General features: G+C 43.8%; 1 protein-coding gene across 1 annotated transcript in view; it reads left to right on the top strand.

The window, feature by feature from the left end:
- The first annotated feature begins 1,313 nt into the window (after positions 1-1,313).
- Positions 1,314-18,351, top strand: part of PCGF6 (polycomb group ring finger 6) — a 49,151-nt gene continuing 32,113 nt past the window's right edge. Inside the window, exons 1-7 of the mRNA XM_010356194.1 lie at positions 1,314-1,756; positions 3,732-3,831; positions 3,921-4,017; positions 5,277-5,332; positions 5,430-5,489; positions 7,612-7,720; positions 17,273-17,300. Of these exons, the coding sequence (XP_010354496.1) occupies positions 1,397-1,756; positions 3,732-3,831; positions 3,921-4,017; positions 5,277-5,332; positions 5,430-5,489; positions 7,612-7,720; positions 17,273-17,300 (810 nt within the window). The 5' untranslated portion in view covers positions 1,314-1,396. The remainder of the gene's footprint in view (positions 1,757-3,731; positions 3,832-3,920; positions 4,018-5,276; positions 5,333-5,429; positions 5,490-7,611; positions 7,721-17,272; positions 17,301-18,351) is intronic.

Genomic DNA, 18,351 nt, shown 5'->3' on the forward strand with positions numbered 1-18,351 from the left:
TTGATTAGGAGCATTTGACTTCCCGAATCTGGCTTGCAGGCATCCTGACATTAGCTGGCATTATCTTAGCAAGGATAACGGTTTTTTGGGTTTTTTGTTTGTTTTGTTTTGTTTTGTTTTGTTTGAGCCGGAGTCTCGCTCTGTAGCCCAGGCTGGAGTGCAATGGCGTGATCTCGGCTCAGTGCAACCTACGCCTTCCGGACTCAAGCGATTCTTCTGCCTTAGCCTCCCAAGTAGCTGGGATTACAGGCACGCGCCACCATGCCCAGCTAATTTTCGTATTTTTAGTAGAGACAGGGTTTCACCATGTTGGCCAGGCTGGTCTTGAACTCCTGACCTCGTGATCCGCCCGCCTCGGCCTCCCGAAGTGCTGGGATTACAGGCATGAGCCACCGCGCCCGCACTAGCAAGGATAACGTTAAGTCAATTCCAAACCTCTCAATAAAATTGGGCAATGGGGTGGGGTGTACCTGGGTGGGTCTGAGTTTCTGCTACAATAGGCCCTCAATAAATGTTTGTTGAGCCTGGAGCGCTGGCTCACAACTGTAACCCCAACACTGGGAGGCCGAGGCGGGTGGATCACCTGAGGTCAGAAGTTTGAGACCAGCCTGGTCAACATGGTGAAACCCTGTCTCTACTAAAAATACAAAAGTTAGCTGGGCGTGGTGGCGGGGGCCTGTAGTCCCAGCTGTTTGAGAGCCTGAGGCAGGAGAATCGCTTGGACCCGGGAGGCGGAGGTTGCAGTGAGCGCCACTGCACTCCAGCCTGAGCGAGAAGAGTGTAACTAAGTCTCAAAAAAAAAAAAAAAAAAAAGTTTTTTGAATTCAATATAATGGGCTTTATGGGATGGGGGTTACATGGATGATGTTTGAGTAGTGATTAGAATTTCATCTTGTATCAATACACTATATAATTCCTTGAAATAAATAAACGTACATACTTCAGAATAGGAACTTCATACTTCCTAAGGGAAATAATCTTGGATGGACGTGATTTGCCACAGAAGAAATGCATAATTGGTACTCAAATGGAAATGATTATTATTTGTAATGCAACATCATATGCTACCTAGTTCAGTGCTCTGTGAATTAGATGATGCAAACGGAATATTGTTGCTTGGAACGGTAGCAATTTTGTTGGTTTTAAAAGGCGGCGAAGAGAGCGTCCCCTTCCAAGGGGAAAATTTGGTGAGATTCTTTTAAGGTGCGGCACGCTAGCCCCGCTGCCTGCCCAGGAGCTGCGGGGTTTGCGCCCGGCGGAGGTGAAGGTCGCTAAACCACATTTCCCGGCGGGCACCTCAGGCTGCCGCGCCTGCGCAGTGGGGGCGCTCGAGGCCGGCTGAACTCCCGCGCTCTCCCGCCGCCTCGCCTCGTCTGGCCTGGTGTCTTTCCTGACTATGGAGGGGGTTGCGGTGGTGACGGCGGGCAGCGTGGACGCTGCCAAAGCCGATGGAGCTGCAGCCTTGCCGCCTCCGCCTCCCGCCTCCCCGCCCGCCCTCACCCCCGCACCCGCAGCGGGTGAGGAGGGACCGGCGCCTGTGTCTGAGACGGGAGCTCCCGGCTGCTCCGGCTCTCGGCCCCCTGAGCTGGAGCCGGAGCGCAGCCTGGGCCGCTTCAGAGGCCGTTTCGAGGACGAGGACGACGAGTTGGAAGAAGAAGAGGAGCTGGAGGAGGAAGAAGAAGAGGAGGAGGAGGACATGAGTCACTTCTCGTTGAGGCTGGAGGGAGGCCGGCAGGACTCGGAGGACGAGGAGGAGGTATTTAGAGCCCCCGCGCGACCCCTCCGGGCTCAAGCGGCGTCAGGGACGTAGCTGGCAGTCGTCGGCCGAGTGTGGGCCCGATCCTAGTGCGCCACTGCCGCCCGGAGCACTGGAGCCGACCTCCCCCGACCCCGGCCCCGGCTGCCTAGGCGTGTGGCGCCGACAGGCCTGCGGCCCGGCCCGGGTCTTTACCCGCTTATTTTGTGAGGTTCCTGCAGGTCACTTAGGCTCTGCGAGTCCGACTCATTCGTCCTGTTAATAATCACAATTATTTTGAGACAGGGTCGCCCAGGTTGGAGTGCAGTGGCGCGACCATGGCTCACTGCAGCCTCCAACTCCTGGCCTCAGGCGATCCTCCCGCCTCAGGCTCCGGAGTAGTTGGGACTACAGGCACGCGCCACCCCGCCGGGCTAATTAAACTTTTTTTTTTTTTTTTTCTTTTAGCGTGGAGGGCTCCCTATGTTCCCAGGCTGTTCTCGAACTCCTGGGTTCGAGTGATTCTCCCTCTCTGGTCTTCCAAAGGATTACAGACGTGAGCCATGTAGCTTGTCCTGTAAATAATTATTGAAGCTACTGCTTACTGGGCAGCAAAGATCCTTTTTTTAATTTCGTTTTGTATTTTTTTGAGACGGCGTCTCGCTCTGTCGCCCAGGCTGGAGTGCAGTGGCACCATCTCAGCTCACTGCAAACTCCGTCTCCCAGTTTCTTGCGATTCTCCTGCCTCAGCCTTTGGAGTAGGTGGGACTACAAGGCGCCCGCCACCACGCCCGGCTACATTTTTTATTTTTAGTAGAAACGGGTTTCACCGTTATAGCGAGGATGGTCTCGATCTCTTGACCTCATGATCCGCCCCCCTAAGCCTCCCAAAGTGCTGGGATTACAGGCATGAGCCACCGTGCCCGGTGTAAAGATCCTTTTGAAACAGTAATTTGGCTGGGCGCTGTGGCTCACGCCTATAATCCCAGCACTTTGGGAGGCCGAGGCGGGTGGATCACGAGATCAGGAGTTCAGCCTGACCAAAACGATGAAACGCCGTCTCTACTAAAAATGACGATAAGTAGCCAGGCGTGGTGGCACGCGCCTGTAATCCCAGCTACTCAGGAGGCTGAGGTAGGAGAATCACTTGAATCCGGGAGGCGGAGATTGCAGTGAGCCGAGATCCTGCCGCTGCACTCCAGCCTGGGCGACAGAGCCAGACTCCCTCTCAAAAAAAAAAAAAGGAAAGAAACAATAATTTATATTGTGTTATTATTGTAACTTTCAGCGGTATTTTAATGGTTTGGAGGTAAATATTTCCATGTTGCCATGACTTTTTTTTTTTTTTTTTTTTTGAGACGGAGTCTCGCTCTGTCGCCCAGGCTGGAATGCAGTGGCCGGATCTCAGCTCACTGCAAGCTCCGCCTCCCGGGTTCACGCCATTCTCCTGCCTCAGCCTCCCGAGTAGCTGGGACTACAGGCGCAGCCACCTCGCCCGGCTAGTATTTTGTATTTTTTTTTTAGTAGAGACGGGGTTTCACCGTGTTAGCCAGGATGGTCTCGATCTCCTGACCTCGTGATCCGCCCGTCTCGGCCTCCCAAAGTGCTGGGATTACAGGCTTGAGCCACCGCGCCCGGCCAGACATTTTGAGATTATGGTTTAAGGTTTTGCGGAAGGTGGACTGAGCGCGGTGGCGCACGCTTGTAATCCTAGCACTTTGGGAGGCTGTGGCCGGTGGATCACCTGAGGTCAGGGGTTCGAGACCAGCCTGGCCACCATTGTGAAACCCCATCTCTACTAAAAACACAAAAATTAGCCAGACGTGGTTGTGCGCGCCTCTAATCCCCTCTATTCGGGAGGCTGAGGCAGGAGAATCGCTTTAACCCAGTAGGCGGAGGTTGCAATGAGCTTGGGCTAGAGTGAGACTCCATCTCAAAAAAAAAAATGAAAAAGGCAAGGACTTGTATTTTAAAACTGTTTCCATTGTATTTGCAGCGCCTGATTAATCTCTCTGAGCTGACCCCATACATCTTGTGTTCCATTTGCAAAGGTTACTTAATAGATGCAACTACCATTACAGAATGTCTTCATACCTGTAAGCATACTGGTCACATTTCTGAATAATTTTTCAGTTTTTGAAATGTCTTCAAAGCATCCTGACTTCAACATTTTCTTTTTCAACAGTTTGTAAAAGCTGCATTGTAAGACATTTTTACTACAGCAACAGATGTCCAAAATGCAATATAGTAGTACATCAGACACAACCTCTTTATAACATAAGGTAAGAAGAATATATAAGTTACAATTGTATTTTAAATATACTTTTTCTGAAAGCTTGAAGTTATATAGTTGGAATAAATTCTTGACCTCTCAGGATGGGCTCAGCGACTAACGCCATAATCCCAGCACTTTGGGAGGCTGAGGTGGGTGGATCACTTGAGGTCAGGAGTTCAAGACCAACCTGGCCAACATGGTGAAACCCCATCTCCACTATTAGCTAGGAGTGGCGGCACATGCCTGTAATCCCAGCTACTTGGGAGCTTGAGGCAGGAGAATTACTTGAACCTGGGAGACAGAGGTTGCAGGAGCCAAGATCGTGCCACTGTACTCCAGCCTGGGCAACAGAGTGAGGAGAATGTCTCAAAAAAAAAAAAAAAAAAAATTCTTGACCTCTCTAAAAATTAAAAGGGAACTACATATTCTTTTAAGAAATATGTTTGGGCACTTACTATGTACCAGGCACTGTAATATCTGCTGAGGACTTAAAAGAGGCACAGGCCTCCTTCCTGAGAATTTTAATCCCATCATCACTCATTCAGGTTAATGAGGCTAGTTTAGGCTTTTCATTTCCAGTATATAGGTATTCCAAATTCTGTTTTTTTAGAAGTAATACCTGAAACAACTGGCCTCTTTAGTAAAGCCCATTTGTCATAGCTCATTGTGGCTTATTAATCAAATTTCCAGTTCATACTCAGTTTCTTAAGAGAGGAAAAGTACTAACAGTAGATTACTGGTATTTATTCAACATATACTACTGATTTTTTACTACCTTCACACAGGAGTGCTTTGCAGATGATAGAAGTTCAAAATACAGTCTCTGCCCTCAACTCGTATTCTTATGAAGGGAATAAAATCAAATTAGCAAGGCGTGGTGTCACATGCCTTTAGTCCCAGCTATTTGGAAGGCTAAGGTGGGAAAATCCACTTAAGCCTAGGAAGTAGAGGCTGTAGTGAGCCACAATTGAGCCACTACACTCCAGCCTGGTTGACAAAAGTGAGACCTTGTCACACACACAGAAATCAATGCACATGAAACAGTTTAGTTACCCATTCAAGAATCTGTGAATACTTATGATTGCATATATTTACTTAAGGTTTTCTTGAGTGAGTTATATTTTAGGAACTGTAAATTCTACTTAAAAGTAACTCACCTCTGAGAAAGAAGATACCTGCTTTCAAGAGAAAACACAATTAACTCACTCTGTACCAAAATGCATTTTTCTGAATTCTGAGGTATTCTCCATCCTTTCCTTTTATTAGGTTGGACCGACAGTTACAAGACATAGTGTACAAATTAGTGATCAATCTAGAGGAAAGTAAGTTTCTTTTATTACATGGTTGTGAATCCCAGAATCTCTGACTCTACTAGTTACATTTTCAGTATAATTTAGTCTGTGTTTTATCATTTTTTAGGAGAAAAAAAGCAAATGCATGATTTCTATAAAGAAAGAGGTCTAGAAGTACCTAAACCTGGTAAGTTTGGGTGTATACTATAATGTACTTATAGATTAAAGAATACTAACAATGAAATATGTGCCCTTTGAAGTTCCTTTTGGGGTTAGCTTGTTATATGATCAGAGAGATTTTGAAGATAATGCTGTATGTAATCCAATTTATTTATAAAAATTAGAGATTGCAGACTGTGGAGCTAGATTCTCTGAGTTTGTTCCTAGCCCTGCCATTTTGTGAGGTGTATAACTTAAGCCAAGCCAGTTACATACTTAAATATCTGTTTCTTCATCTACAAAATGGTGATAATCATACCACTTCATTAAAAAAAAATACTGAGTAATATAAGCACTTAAAACAGTGCCTGGCACACAGTAACTGTTCCAGTGTTAGTTTTTATGATGATATAATGTCATGGAATGGATGTCAAATAGATTTGGATTTAAATCCTGGTTCTTTTTATTTTGAGATGGAGTTTTGCTCTTGTTGCCAGACTGGAGTGCAATGCTGTGATCTCAGCTTACTGCAACCTCCACCTTCCGGGTTCAAGCAATTCTCCTGCCTCAGCCTCCCAAGTAGCTGGGATTACAGGCATGCGCCACCACACCTGGCTAATTTTGTATTTTTATTTATTATTATTATTTATTGAGATGTCACCAGGCTGGAGTGCAGTGGCATGATCTTGGCTCACTGCAACCTCTGCCTTCTGGGCTCAAGCGATTCTCCTGTCTCAGCCTCCTGAGTAGCTGGGACTACAGGCATCTGCCGCCACGCCCAGCTAATTTTTGTATTTTTAGTAGAGACGGGGTTTCACCATGTTGGCCAGGATGGTCTCAATCTCTTGACCTCGTGATCTGCCCGCCTCGGTCTCCCAAAGTGCTGGGATTACAGGCTTGAGCCACTGTGCCTGGCCAATTTTGTATTTTTAATAGAGACGGGGTTTCTCCATGTTGGTCAGGCTGGTCTTGAACTCCTGACCTCAGGTGATCTGCCCACCTTGGCCTCCCGAAGTGCTGGGATTACAGGCGTGAGCCCCCGTGCCTGGCTTTTTTTTTTTTTTTTTTTTTTGATGAGATGGAATCTCGCTCTGCCGCACAGGCTGGAGTGCAGTGGCGTGATCTTGGCTTACTGCAACCTCCGCCTCCCAGGTTCAAGCAATTCATCTGCCTCAGCCTCCGGAGTAGCTGGGATTACAGGCATGTGCCACCACACCTGGCTAATTTTTTTTGTATTTTTGGTAGAGATGGGGTTTCACCATGTTGACCGGGCTGGTTCCAAACTCCTGACTTCAAGTGATCCACCCATCTCGGCCTCCCAAAGTGCTGGGATTACAGGGGTAAACCACCTTGGTTAGCCTAAATCCTGGTTCTTTGACTTAGTTACTTGGGTGACCTTATACATATTGTTTATTCTCTCTAAGCCTCAGTTTCTTTTTTTTTTTTTTTTTTTTTTGAGACGAGTTTCACTCTTGTCGCCTAAGCTGGAGTGCAATAGCATGATCTTGGCTCACTGCAACCTCCACCTTCCAGTCTCAAGCGATCCTCGTGTCTCAGCCTCCCAAATAGCTGGAATTATAGGCACACGCCACCATGCCTGGCTGATTTTTGTATTTTTAGTAGGGATGGGGTTTCGCGATGTTGGCCAGGCTGATCCGAACTCCTGACCTCAGGTGATCCACCCACCTCAGCCTCCCAAAGGGTTGGGATTATAGGCATGAGCCATGGTGACTGGCCATCTCAGTTTCTTTATTAGTTAAGGGAAATAAAAAGAGTAGCACTGGTACCTATATCATGGGACTATAGTAAGGATGAATGAGATGATGCATGTGAAGTGCTAAGTATGAGCCCTGGCACATGGTAGTGCTTATGCAGGGTTGTCTACACATGTTGCTGTTCTGATGAGCTCTCTCTGCAGCCCTAATAAGCCCGCCACATGTTTGCCTTCCATTGTGGAGTGGTCCCAGGCTTCCCTCTCATTGCACTGGCTTTGACAGATTAGCTGATGTCATTAAAGACAGGGAGATTGAGTGCTTTATGATCTTTTAAATACTCAACATAGTTACAATACTTGTGTAGTTATTTTTCCAAAGATCTCAATTTATGACATTTTTATTCTTAATTAACATTTTTGTTTAACTATTAAATAGCTGTTCCACAACCAGTCCCTTCAAGCAAAGGAAGATCTAAAAAAGTCCTAGAATCAGTGTTTCGTATTCCACCAGAACTTGATATGTCTTTATTACTGGAGTTCATTGGGTGAGTACCCTAAAAATCTGCCTTTTAACTTAAAGAATGTTAAAAGTCCTAACAGGAAATCGTTCTGAACTCAGGTAAAATCAAGTTTTTCTGACATCCCCTTTGAGAATTATGAAATAATTGAATATTAGAAATAATTAGAAAAAGGTATAAAGGGTCGGGTGTGATGGCTCACGCCTGTAATCCCAGCACTTTGGGAGGCTGAGGTGAGTGGATCACCCGAGGTCAGGAGTTTGAGACCAGCCTAACACGGCGAAACCCCGTCTCTACTAAAAATATAAAAAAATTAGCTGGGCATGGTAGCGGGCATCTGTAATCCCAGCTACTCGGGAGGCTGAGGCAGGAGAATAGCTTGAACCTGGGAGGCAGAGGTTGCAGTGAGCCAAGATGATGCCATTGCACTCCAGCCCAGGCGACAAGAGCAAAACCCCCGTCTGAAAAAAAAAAAAAAAAAGACTGGGCATGGTGGCTTACGCCTGTAATCCCAGCACTTTGGGAGGCTGAGGCAGACGAATCACGAGTTCAGGAGTTCAAGACCAGCCTGACCAACATGGTGAAACCCTGTCTCTCCTAAAAATACAAAAATTAGCCAGGCATGGTGGCAGGTGCCTATAATCCCAGCTACTCAGGAGGCTGAGGCAGGAGAATCATTTGAAACCAGGCAGCGGATGTTGAAGTGACTCAAGATCGTGCCACTGCACTCCAGTCTGGGTGACAGAGTGAGACTCTGTCTAAAAAACAAAAAAAAAGTGTTTGTCATTCCCATGCCTTTTTTTTTCATGTGGTTGCCACTTGTATATCTATCCCTGAGCCAGTATGTAGCATTGTTTTTGCCAAACTTGAAATGGTATACTTTTCACTCAGTATTGTGTGATTCATCCCTATTGAAATATATAGCTCTAGTTCATTCATTTTTACCATTATCTGGCATTCCATTAAAATGAATATATTATTTCTTATCTTTTCCTGTTCTGTTGAATATTTAGGTTGTTTCCAGGTTTGTGGGTTTATTTACTTGTTGCTATTATAAACAATATTGCTGTAAACATATGCATATGTATCTCCTGTGTATATATGAGATAGATAGTTCTCCACGCTTGTAGTTTTACTCAGTCTTAGGGTATGTATTCCTCTTCAACTTTACTTGATTTTGCCAAATTAGTTAGATACCTTCCTTTCTTTTTTTTTTTTGGAGACAGAGTTTTACTCTGTTGCCTAGGCTGGAGTGCAGTGGCGCAATCTCAGCTCATTGCAACCGCTGCCTCCCAGGTTCAAGGGATTCTCCTGCCTCAGCCTCCCGAGTAGCTGGGACTGCAGGCACATACCACCACGCCTGGCTAATTTTTGTAGTTTTAGTAGAGACAGGGTTTTGCCATGTTGGCCAAGCTGGTCTCCTGACCTCAGGTGATCCACCCACCTCAGCCTCCCAAAGTGTTTGGATTACAGAAGTGAGCCACCGTGCCCAGCTAGATACTTTTCTAATTAGATTAAATGGCTTCTTTCATACACTGTACCATATGGTGTACTCCATTTTAGTGCAGCAATGTTATGGTCCCAGAGTTGGCATGTATCAAACTGTAGTTTTCAAACGCATAACTGGCTGGCACAGTAAACTAAAATGCCTTTCTTGGAAAAATCTAGATTTCTCATGTTGTATCACTGTTGACTATTTTACTTCTCAGTCATCTCTTTATAACTCTGGGCTGCTTGTATCATTTATTATCTAGCGTGTGCTTTGTTGTATTTATCTCCTTGTATATTCACTTCGTGCTCTCAGCTGATATTAAGAACCCCTAAAAGGCAAGAGACATTTCTTATGTCCCCAAGAAGCCCATAGTAGTAGTTGATGATAATGACATAAAGATCCTTTTGGAAAAATTAGAAGAAATCATGTAATTCCAAATTTTAATCCAGCAATTTCTATTATTAAAGAGTGTTACAATTTATGTCTCTATAAGGGAGTAGGTTAAATAATGGTATGCCCATACATGAATATGCGCTAATATTATTATATGTGCGATGTGCGTGACGATGTGGAATAATCTCCAAGATGTATTAAGTGGGAAAAAGCAAGGTGCAGAAAGGCAACCACACGTACCATGTGCTTACTTAAGTTTTCTAAAAAGAGGATGGTGGAAAATATGCACGTACACATATACTTTTTATGTGCACAGACCATTCCTGAAAGGCCATATAAGAGCATATCGGCCGGGCATGGTGGCTTATGCCTGTAATCCCAGCACTTTGGGAGGCCAAGGCGGGCAGATTACCTAAGGTCAGGAGTTCAAGATCACCCTGACCAACATGATGAAACCCTGTCTCTACTAAAAATACAAAAATGAGCCAGGTGTTGTGGCGGGCGCCTGTAGTCCCAGCTACTTGGGAGGTTGAGGTGGGAGAATCACTTGAACCTGGGAGGCAGAGGTTGCAGTAACCCAAGATGTCATTGCACTCCAGCCTGGACAATGAGAGTGAAACTCTGGGAAAAAAAAAAAAAAGTCCAGGTGCAGTGGCTCACTCTTTTAATCCCAGCACTTGGGGAGGCCGAGGTGGGTGGATCACTTGAGATTAGGAGTTTGAGACCAGCCTGGCCAACATGGTGAAACACTGTTTCTACCAAAAACGTAAAAAATTATCTAGGTGTGGTGGCACGCGCCTGTGATTCCAGCTACTTGGGAGGCTGAGGCAGGAGAATTGCTTGAATTGGGAGGCAGAGGTTGCAGTGAGCTGAGATTGTGCCACTGCACTCCAGCGTGGGAGACAGAGAAAGACTCTGCTGGAACAACAACAAAAAAATAGAACATATTAATGGCAATGTCCCTAGAAGGCGGCACTGGAGTCTATGACTCTAGGATGGGAAAAAGTCTTACTTGCCATTGTGTTTGAATTTTTACACATGTGACAGTGTGACTTTTGTTTTGTTTTCATACTAATCAAAAGAAGGCTGGAGTAGTATCTTTTAATGACTAGCTAATTAAAATTTGAAGATTAGAAAGAATTGGCCGGATGCAGTGGCTCTCGCCTGTAATCCCAGCACTCTGGGAGGCCGAGGTGGACAGATTACTTGATGTCAAGAGTTGGAGACCAGCCTGGCCAACATGGTGAAACCTGTCTTTGCTAAAAATAAAAAAAAAAAAAAAAATTAGCTGGATGTGGTGGCGTGCACCTGTAATCCCAGCTATTCAGGAGGCTGAGGGAAGAGAATCACTTGAACCCAAGAGGCAGAGGTTGCAGTGAGCCAAGATCATGCCACTGCACTCTAGTCTGGGCAACAAGGGCCAAACTCCGTCTTGAAAAAACAAAAACAAACAAACAAAAGATACAAAAATTAGCCAGGCATAGTGGTGCGCACCTTTAGTCCCAGCTATTTGGGAGGCCAAGGCAGGAGAATCACTTAAACTCGGGAGGCAGAGGTTGTGGTGAGCCCAGATAGCGCCATTGCACTCCAGCCTGGGGGCGACAGGAGCGAAACTCCGTCTCAAAGAAAAGAAAAAAGAAAATTAAAAGAATTTTTTTTTTTTTTTGAGACGGAGTTTCACTCTTGTTGCCCTTGCTGGAGTGCAATGGCGCAGTCTTGGCTCACCGCAACCTCCACCTTCCGGGTTCAAGTGATTCTCCTGCCTTGGCTTCCCGAATAGCTGGGGTTACAGGTGCCTGCCACCATGCCCGGCTAATTTTCTATTTTTAGTAGAGACAGGGTTTCGCCATTGTCAGTCAGGCTGGTCTTGAACTCCTGACCTCAGGTGATCTGCCCACCTTGGCCTCCCAAAGTGCTGAGATTACAGGTGTGAGCCACCGCACCCAACTTAAGGAATTATATTTTTTAAAAATTATTTTGAGAGCCAGGCATGATGGCTCATGTCTGTAATACTAGCACTTTGGGAAGCAGAGGTAGGAGGACTGCTTGAGTCCAGGAGCTGGACACCAACCTGGGCAACATGGTAAAACCCTGTCTCTACAAAAAAATACAAAAAGAAAATTAACTGGCCATGGTGGCGTGCACCTGTAGTCCCATCTACTAGGGAGGCTGATGGGGAGGATCGACTGAGCCTGGGAGTTTGAGGCTACAGTGAGTCTTGATTGCACCACTGCATTCCAGGCTGGGTGACAAGAGCAAGACCCTGTCTCAAAAAAAATTATTTTGGAGAAATGTAACATTTTCCACTAATCCACAGCAAGAACTTGGATCCACTTTTTATACCTTTTTTGAAAAGTCAGATGTTGTAATACAACGATGGTAAACAAGTGATGGGTGTGCCACCATTTCTTCTTTCTTTACTTGTAGCAGAAATCAATAATTAATCATAGCAGGCTTTCCTGAGTGAGACTTGACCACAATGCTCAAGGCAGTCATTACCATTACCAAAGTTGTTCCATTATTAACACATTCCCTGCCGTAGAGGAAAAAGCACTACCTTGGAATAGGAGATCTGGAGATCTGGATTTAAGTCTTAGCTCTGCTGTTTTCTAGCTTTATAACCTTGAATAAATTCCTTTTGTTTATTCATAAGGTATATTATGTAAAGTATATATTTATATATATATATATATATATATATATTTTTTTTTTTTTTCCTTTTTTTTTTTCTCCCGAGACAGAGTCTTGCTTTGTCACCCAGGCTGGAATGTAGCAGCACAATCTCGGCTCACTGCAACCTCTGCCTCCTGGGTTCAAGCAGTTCTCCTGCCTCAGCCTCCTGAGTAGCTGGGATTACAGGCGCACACCACCATTTTTTTTTTTTTTGTATTTTTAGTAGAGGCAGGGTTTCACCCTGTTAGCCAGGCTGGTCTCGAACTGGTCTGGAACTCTTGACCTCATGATCTGCCTGCCTCAGCCTCCCAAAGTGCTCGGGTTACAGGCGTGAGCCACTGCACCTGGCCTCATAAGGGGTGTGTGTGTGTGTGTGTGTGTGTGTGTGTGTGTGTTTGTGTTTTGAGACAGACAGAATTTTGCTCTTGTTGCCCAGGCTGGAGGGCAGTGGCGCGATCTCAGCTCACTGCAACCTCCGCCTTCCGGTTTCAAGCAATTCTGCCGCCTCAGCCTCCCGAGTAGCTGGGATTACAGGTGCCCTCCTCCACGCCCAGCTAATTTTTGAATTTTTAGTAGAGATGGCGTTTCACCATGTTGGCCAGGCTGGTCTCGAACTCCTGACCTCGTGATCCGCCTGCCTCGGCCTCCCAAGGTGCTGGGATTACTGGCGTGAGCCACTGCACCCAGCCTCGTAAGGTATATATTAAGGTCCTGCTGTGTAAATAAAAATTGAATCTTAGAAATTGTTGATTATGATGGGTATTCAGTGTACCTCATAATATGGTCCTTTATCTTTTTTTTTTCTTCCTTGAGACAGGGTCTTTCTCTGCTGCCCAAGCTGGATTGCAATGGCGCGATCTTGGGTTGCTGCAGCCTCTGCCTCCTAGACTCAAGCAGTCCTCTCGTTTCAGCTTCCTGAGCAGCTGGGACTATAGGCACACACCATCATGCCCAGCTAATACTTTACTATGTTGCCCAAGCTGGTCTTGAACTCCTGGCTCAAGCAGTCTACCCACCTAGGCCTCCCAAAGTGATGGGATTACAGGCATGAGCCACTGCACCTCACCCTAACTTTTTATTACGTGGAAAAGCATTTATGTTACCACAAAAGTTAGGCTATTGGGAGTAACCCGTAGGAAACTGTTTTCATGACAGGACAAGGGGAGTTTTAGTCTGATGGAAGCACAAAGGCAATTTGGTTCAGTGCTTGACTCTGCTTGACTTGGAGGAGGAAAAACATTGAGGTGGATTCAGCCTCTGCACTAATTTTTCAGTTACTGGAATATGAAATTAGATTTCTCCCCTAAATTGGGTATGCTTTTTTTTTTTGAGACGGAGTTTCACTCTTTTTGCCCAGGCTGGAGTGCAGTGGTACGATCTCAGCTCACTGCAACCTCTGCCTCTGGGGTTCAAGCGATTCTCCTGCCTTAGCCTCCGGAGTAGCTGGGATTATAGGTGTATGCCACCATGCCCGGTTGAGTTTTTAATATTTTTAGTAGAGATGGAGTTTCATCATGTTGGCCAGGCTGGTCTCGAACTCCTGACCTCAGGTGATTTACCCACCTCAGTCTCCCAAAGTATTGGGATTACAGGCGTGAGCCACTGCGCCCAACAGGGTATGCATGTTTTATGGTCTTTTTTTTTCTTTTTTGAGATGGAGTCTCACTCTCTTGCCCAGGCTGGAGGCGTGATCTCGGCTCACTGCAAGCTTTGCCTCCCGGGTTCATGCCATTCTTCTGCCTCAGCTTCCGGAGTAGCTGGGACTACAGGTGCCTGCCACCATGCCCGGCTAATGTTTTTGTATTTTTGGTAGAGACGGGGTTTCACCATGTTAGTCAGGATGGTCTCCATCTCCTGACCTCATGATCCGCCTGCCTTGGCCTTCCAAAGTGCTGGGATTACTGGTGTGAGCCACTGCGCCTGACCAATTTTTTTTTTTTTTTTTTTTTTTTTTTTTTGAGACAGAGTTTTGCCCTTGTTGTCAAGGCTGGAGTGCAGTGGCATGATCTCGGCTCACTGCAACCTCTGCCTCCTGGGTTCAAGCAATTCTCCTGCCTTAGCCTCCCGGGTAACTGGGATTACAGGCATGCACCACCATGCTCAGCTAATTTTGTATTTTTAGTAGCGATGCGGTTTCTCCTTGTTGGTCAGGCTGGTCTCAAACTCCTGACCTCAGGTTATCCACCCACCTCGGCATCCCAAAGTGCTGGGATTACAGGCGTGAGCCACCGTGCCTGGCTTTATGATCTTAAGATAGTCTCTTACCCTTTTTGTTCTATAGTTTCTATATATAAAGTAGATTATAAAAAGAAATAACCCAAGACAGACTGCATGGTATGTCAAAAGAGTATAGGTCTTGAAGACTAACTCAGGGTAGGTAACCCCTGGGATGTAACTTCTCTGAACTGATCAGTTTCTGTATTTCTAAACTGGAGATTACAATAGCAACTCAAAGGATTGTTGTAAGAATCAACATATGATATTCTTAAGTCTAAATTATCAATATGACTACTAAAATAATGCAAGGTCATTCAAAAATAAAGGTTAAGTGGTCCATGGTGCTATAATACATACACCTGCATACCAAAGAAAATGGAGTCTTACGAGATGTGTGATACAGCAAAAATTTAATGCCATTTTAAGCTCAGTGGTGTTTAGTAAACCTGAGAGTAGTATGCCACTCTATACTGCCTTAGTCCAACAAGAGTATTGTGTTCAGCTCTGGATACCATATTTTAAGAGAGATATTGGTAAACAGGTATAACCAGAATGGTAAAAGTTTGAAAATACGTCCTATGTGGTAGCAGAAAGAACAAAAATACTTCATTTGGAAATAAAGCAGTGGTAAGTCCCTCAAATTAGTTTAAAATCTTTAAAGGGCTACCAAATAAAAGAAAAATTGGTCTGATTCACAATATCAGAAGACAAAACTATGACTACTAGGTATATGTTACTGGGTGAAGCATGTTTAAGTGGAAGCAAGTAATTTTTTGTGTGTTTTTGAGATGGAGTCTGGCTCTGTCATCCAGGCTGGAGTGCAGTGGCACGACCTCGGCTCACTGCAACCTCCGCCTCGCAGGTTCAAGTGATTCTCCTGCGTCAGCCCCTCGAGTAGCTAGGATTGTAGGCATGTGCCAACATGCCTGGCTAATTTTTGTATTTTTAGTGGAGACGGAGGTTTACCATGTTGGCCAGGCAGGTCTCAAACTCCTGACCTCATGTAATCCACCTACCTCGGCCTCCCGGAGTGCTGCAATTACAGGCATGACCCACTGCATCCGGCCACAAGCAAGCAATTTCTAACAAAGTCCCCCACAAATGAAATTGCTGACTTGTCAGTTAAGCTGTCTTTTGATATTCAGGCAGAAGCTGATACCCATGTACCATGTATTCTACAGAGAGAATTCTTATAATGAATGGGATGTTTTATTTTATAACTCTAAGATAATATGATAATTTAGCATTCTATTTATGTGTATATTTTATATTTATATGTATATTTACAGATTTACAGTTTATATTTATATATTGATATAATATATAAAATCATCTATAGGTTTATTTAAAAAATTTTTTTTTTTGGAGATGGAGTCTTGCTGTGTTGCCCAGGCTGGAGTGCTTTGGAGTCTAGGTGGCTCACACCTGTAATTCCAGTACTTGGGGAGGCTAAGGCAGGAGGATGGCTTGAGGCCAGGAGTTTTGAGACCAGCCTGGCCAACATAGTGAGACCCTATCTCTTAATTTTATTTTTTTTAAATTAGCCATGCATGGTGGCACATATCTGTACTCCCAGCTACTCAGGTAGGCTAAGGCAAGAAGTTCACTTAAGCCCAGAAGGTTGAAGCTGCAGTGAGCTGCTACACTCCTGCGTGGGTGATAGAGCAGATCCTATGTCTTTAAAAAAAAAAAAAAGAAAGAAGAAGAATACTTGGGAGATGATGCAATTGTGAACTTGTCTAATCTTCACAACATAAGGAAGAAAGAATATTGGCTTTGATGATAGGCACACCTGAGTTTGAATTTCAGTTTTATTACCTACCAGCTCTGTGTGACCCAAAGCAAGTTATGACCTCTGTGAGCTTAATTTTTTTTCATCTGTAGAAAGGGGTACTAATACCTGATTTGTAGGGCTATTGTGAGAACTAAATGAAAAACATGCACAATATATGAATACCTAATTCAGTGCCTGGCACATAGTACTTTCTCAACAAAAAGTTAGATCTCCCTTGTCTCCTGCATGGCTTAAAAGTAATTAATTTAACCAAGAAATCTGTAGGCTTCTAGGTGAAAAGGAAACAGTAAAATTATGTCCAGGTAATTATTCTGCAAGAAAAGCAATAAGAAGCAGAGCAGCCTTCTTGTAAGAAATTTTGTATTGTAAACATCACTATAGAGAGAAAAATCACATTAATTATGATTAAAAGAAAAACAAACATGAAATCAGACTTTAAGCTGTAAAATGTTAGGATGCTAAATGCGGGGTGAGGGGGAATCTAATATTTAAGAATATACTTTTTCCTAGAGATCTATTGTACATCATGACGACTACAGTTAATAATGTATTATATACTTGAAAATTGATAAGAGTAGATCCTAAATGTTCTCACTACAGTAAAATAGTATGTGAGCTGATGAATATATTAATTTGCTTGATTTTATTAGTTTATGGTATATATGCATCTTAAAACCTATAGATATACACAATTTTAATTTGTCTATTATCCCCTAATAAAGCTGGAAGAAATAAGCAAATTCTCATATTTTCCATCAAATAACAAAGAATATACTTTTAACTTCTAAAATTAAGTATAGAAAGTAGTGTAAAGTACTGCATAAAACTGCCTTTGCCTTAACCACTAGGTGGCAGAAATGACAATTACATTTGTTTATTTCATAAAACTTCAGGTGACCGTGTTTTAGAATTACAATGAATTGATGTTTCTCAAATATATATGTTGTTTTATGGTTAAACATGTAGCTTAAAGTATTAAATATTGATTAATTTTGCTCTCATTTTTCAGTGCTAATGAAGGCACGGGACATTTTAAGGTATTTTACTTTTTTTTTTCATTCATTTCACAAGAGGACTCTAGCACACAAATTCGAGTCACATTAGCAACCAAATGGAGATTGTATAAAGAAGTTATTTAAATATGAAGTACATTTAATAATATTTTATAGATTTATGAATAAAAGTTATTAAGTAGGGATTTGTTCATTCAGAATAGTAGTCTAAGGAAAATTAAGTGAATACTTTTTAAAACTAAATCCAAATGCTATGTTAATTTGGTGATAAAAAATGTCTCAAAGCATTTTTTGCATAGTTGGCATTTTGAGTTAAATGTGAGCTTAAAATTTTATTTGCATGTAACATTTTTTGCTCAAGTTATCTTGCCCTACTTGTTACTTCAATTATTCACTGAAGTTTTAGAGGTAAGAATGAACTCCTTTGTAACATATTTAAGTTCAGAGTTGATTTAAGATTCCAAAATCACAGGTACCATTGTATACAGTGTTACTACTATAATGTGAGTCATCAGGAAAAGGTAACTTTTTAAAAAGGGGTAAATCAGACCTTATAGTTACTTGGGAGGTAAATATACAAGGAATAGGTGACTTTGATCTGTTTAGATTTTCAGTGACTTTGTCGAGTCTGTACTGAAAGTTAGGTGAATTATACCTGGTTGGATATACTGTACTGTTTTATGAACACACTAGCTCAGAGACATGAATTAAAGCATAGGAATAGATAGGTAATTCTCTGGATGAAGCATATTATACATGTATCTCAGAGACTGATGTGATAGAGGGAATGCAGTTTTAAGTCCCCATAATTTTTTTTTTTTTTTTTAATACGGAGTCTTCCTCTGTCGCTCAGGCTGGAGTGCAGTGGCGCAATCTCGGCTCACAGCAACTTCCGCCTTCTGGGTTCAAGCGATTCTTGAACCCAGCCTCAGCCTCCTGAGTAGCTGGGATTACAGGCATGAACCACCACACCTGGCTAATTTTGTATTTTGAGTAGAGACGGTGTTTCACCATGTTGGCCAGGCTATTCTCAAACTCCTGACCTCCAGTGACCCACCCACCGGGGCCTCCCAAA

Source organism: Rhinopithecus roxellana, chromosome 11, assembly GCF_007565055.1.
Source record: "Rhinopithecus roxellana isolate Shanxi Qingling chromosome 11, ASM756505v1, whole genome shotgun sequence".
NCBI lineage: Eukaryota > Metazoa > Chordata > Mammalia > Primates > Cercopithecidae > Rhinopithecus > Rhinopithecus roxellana.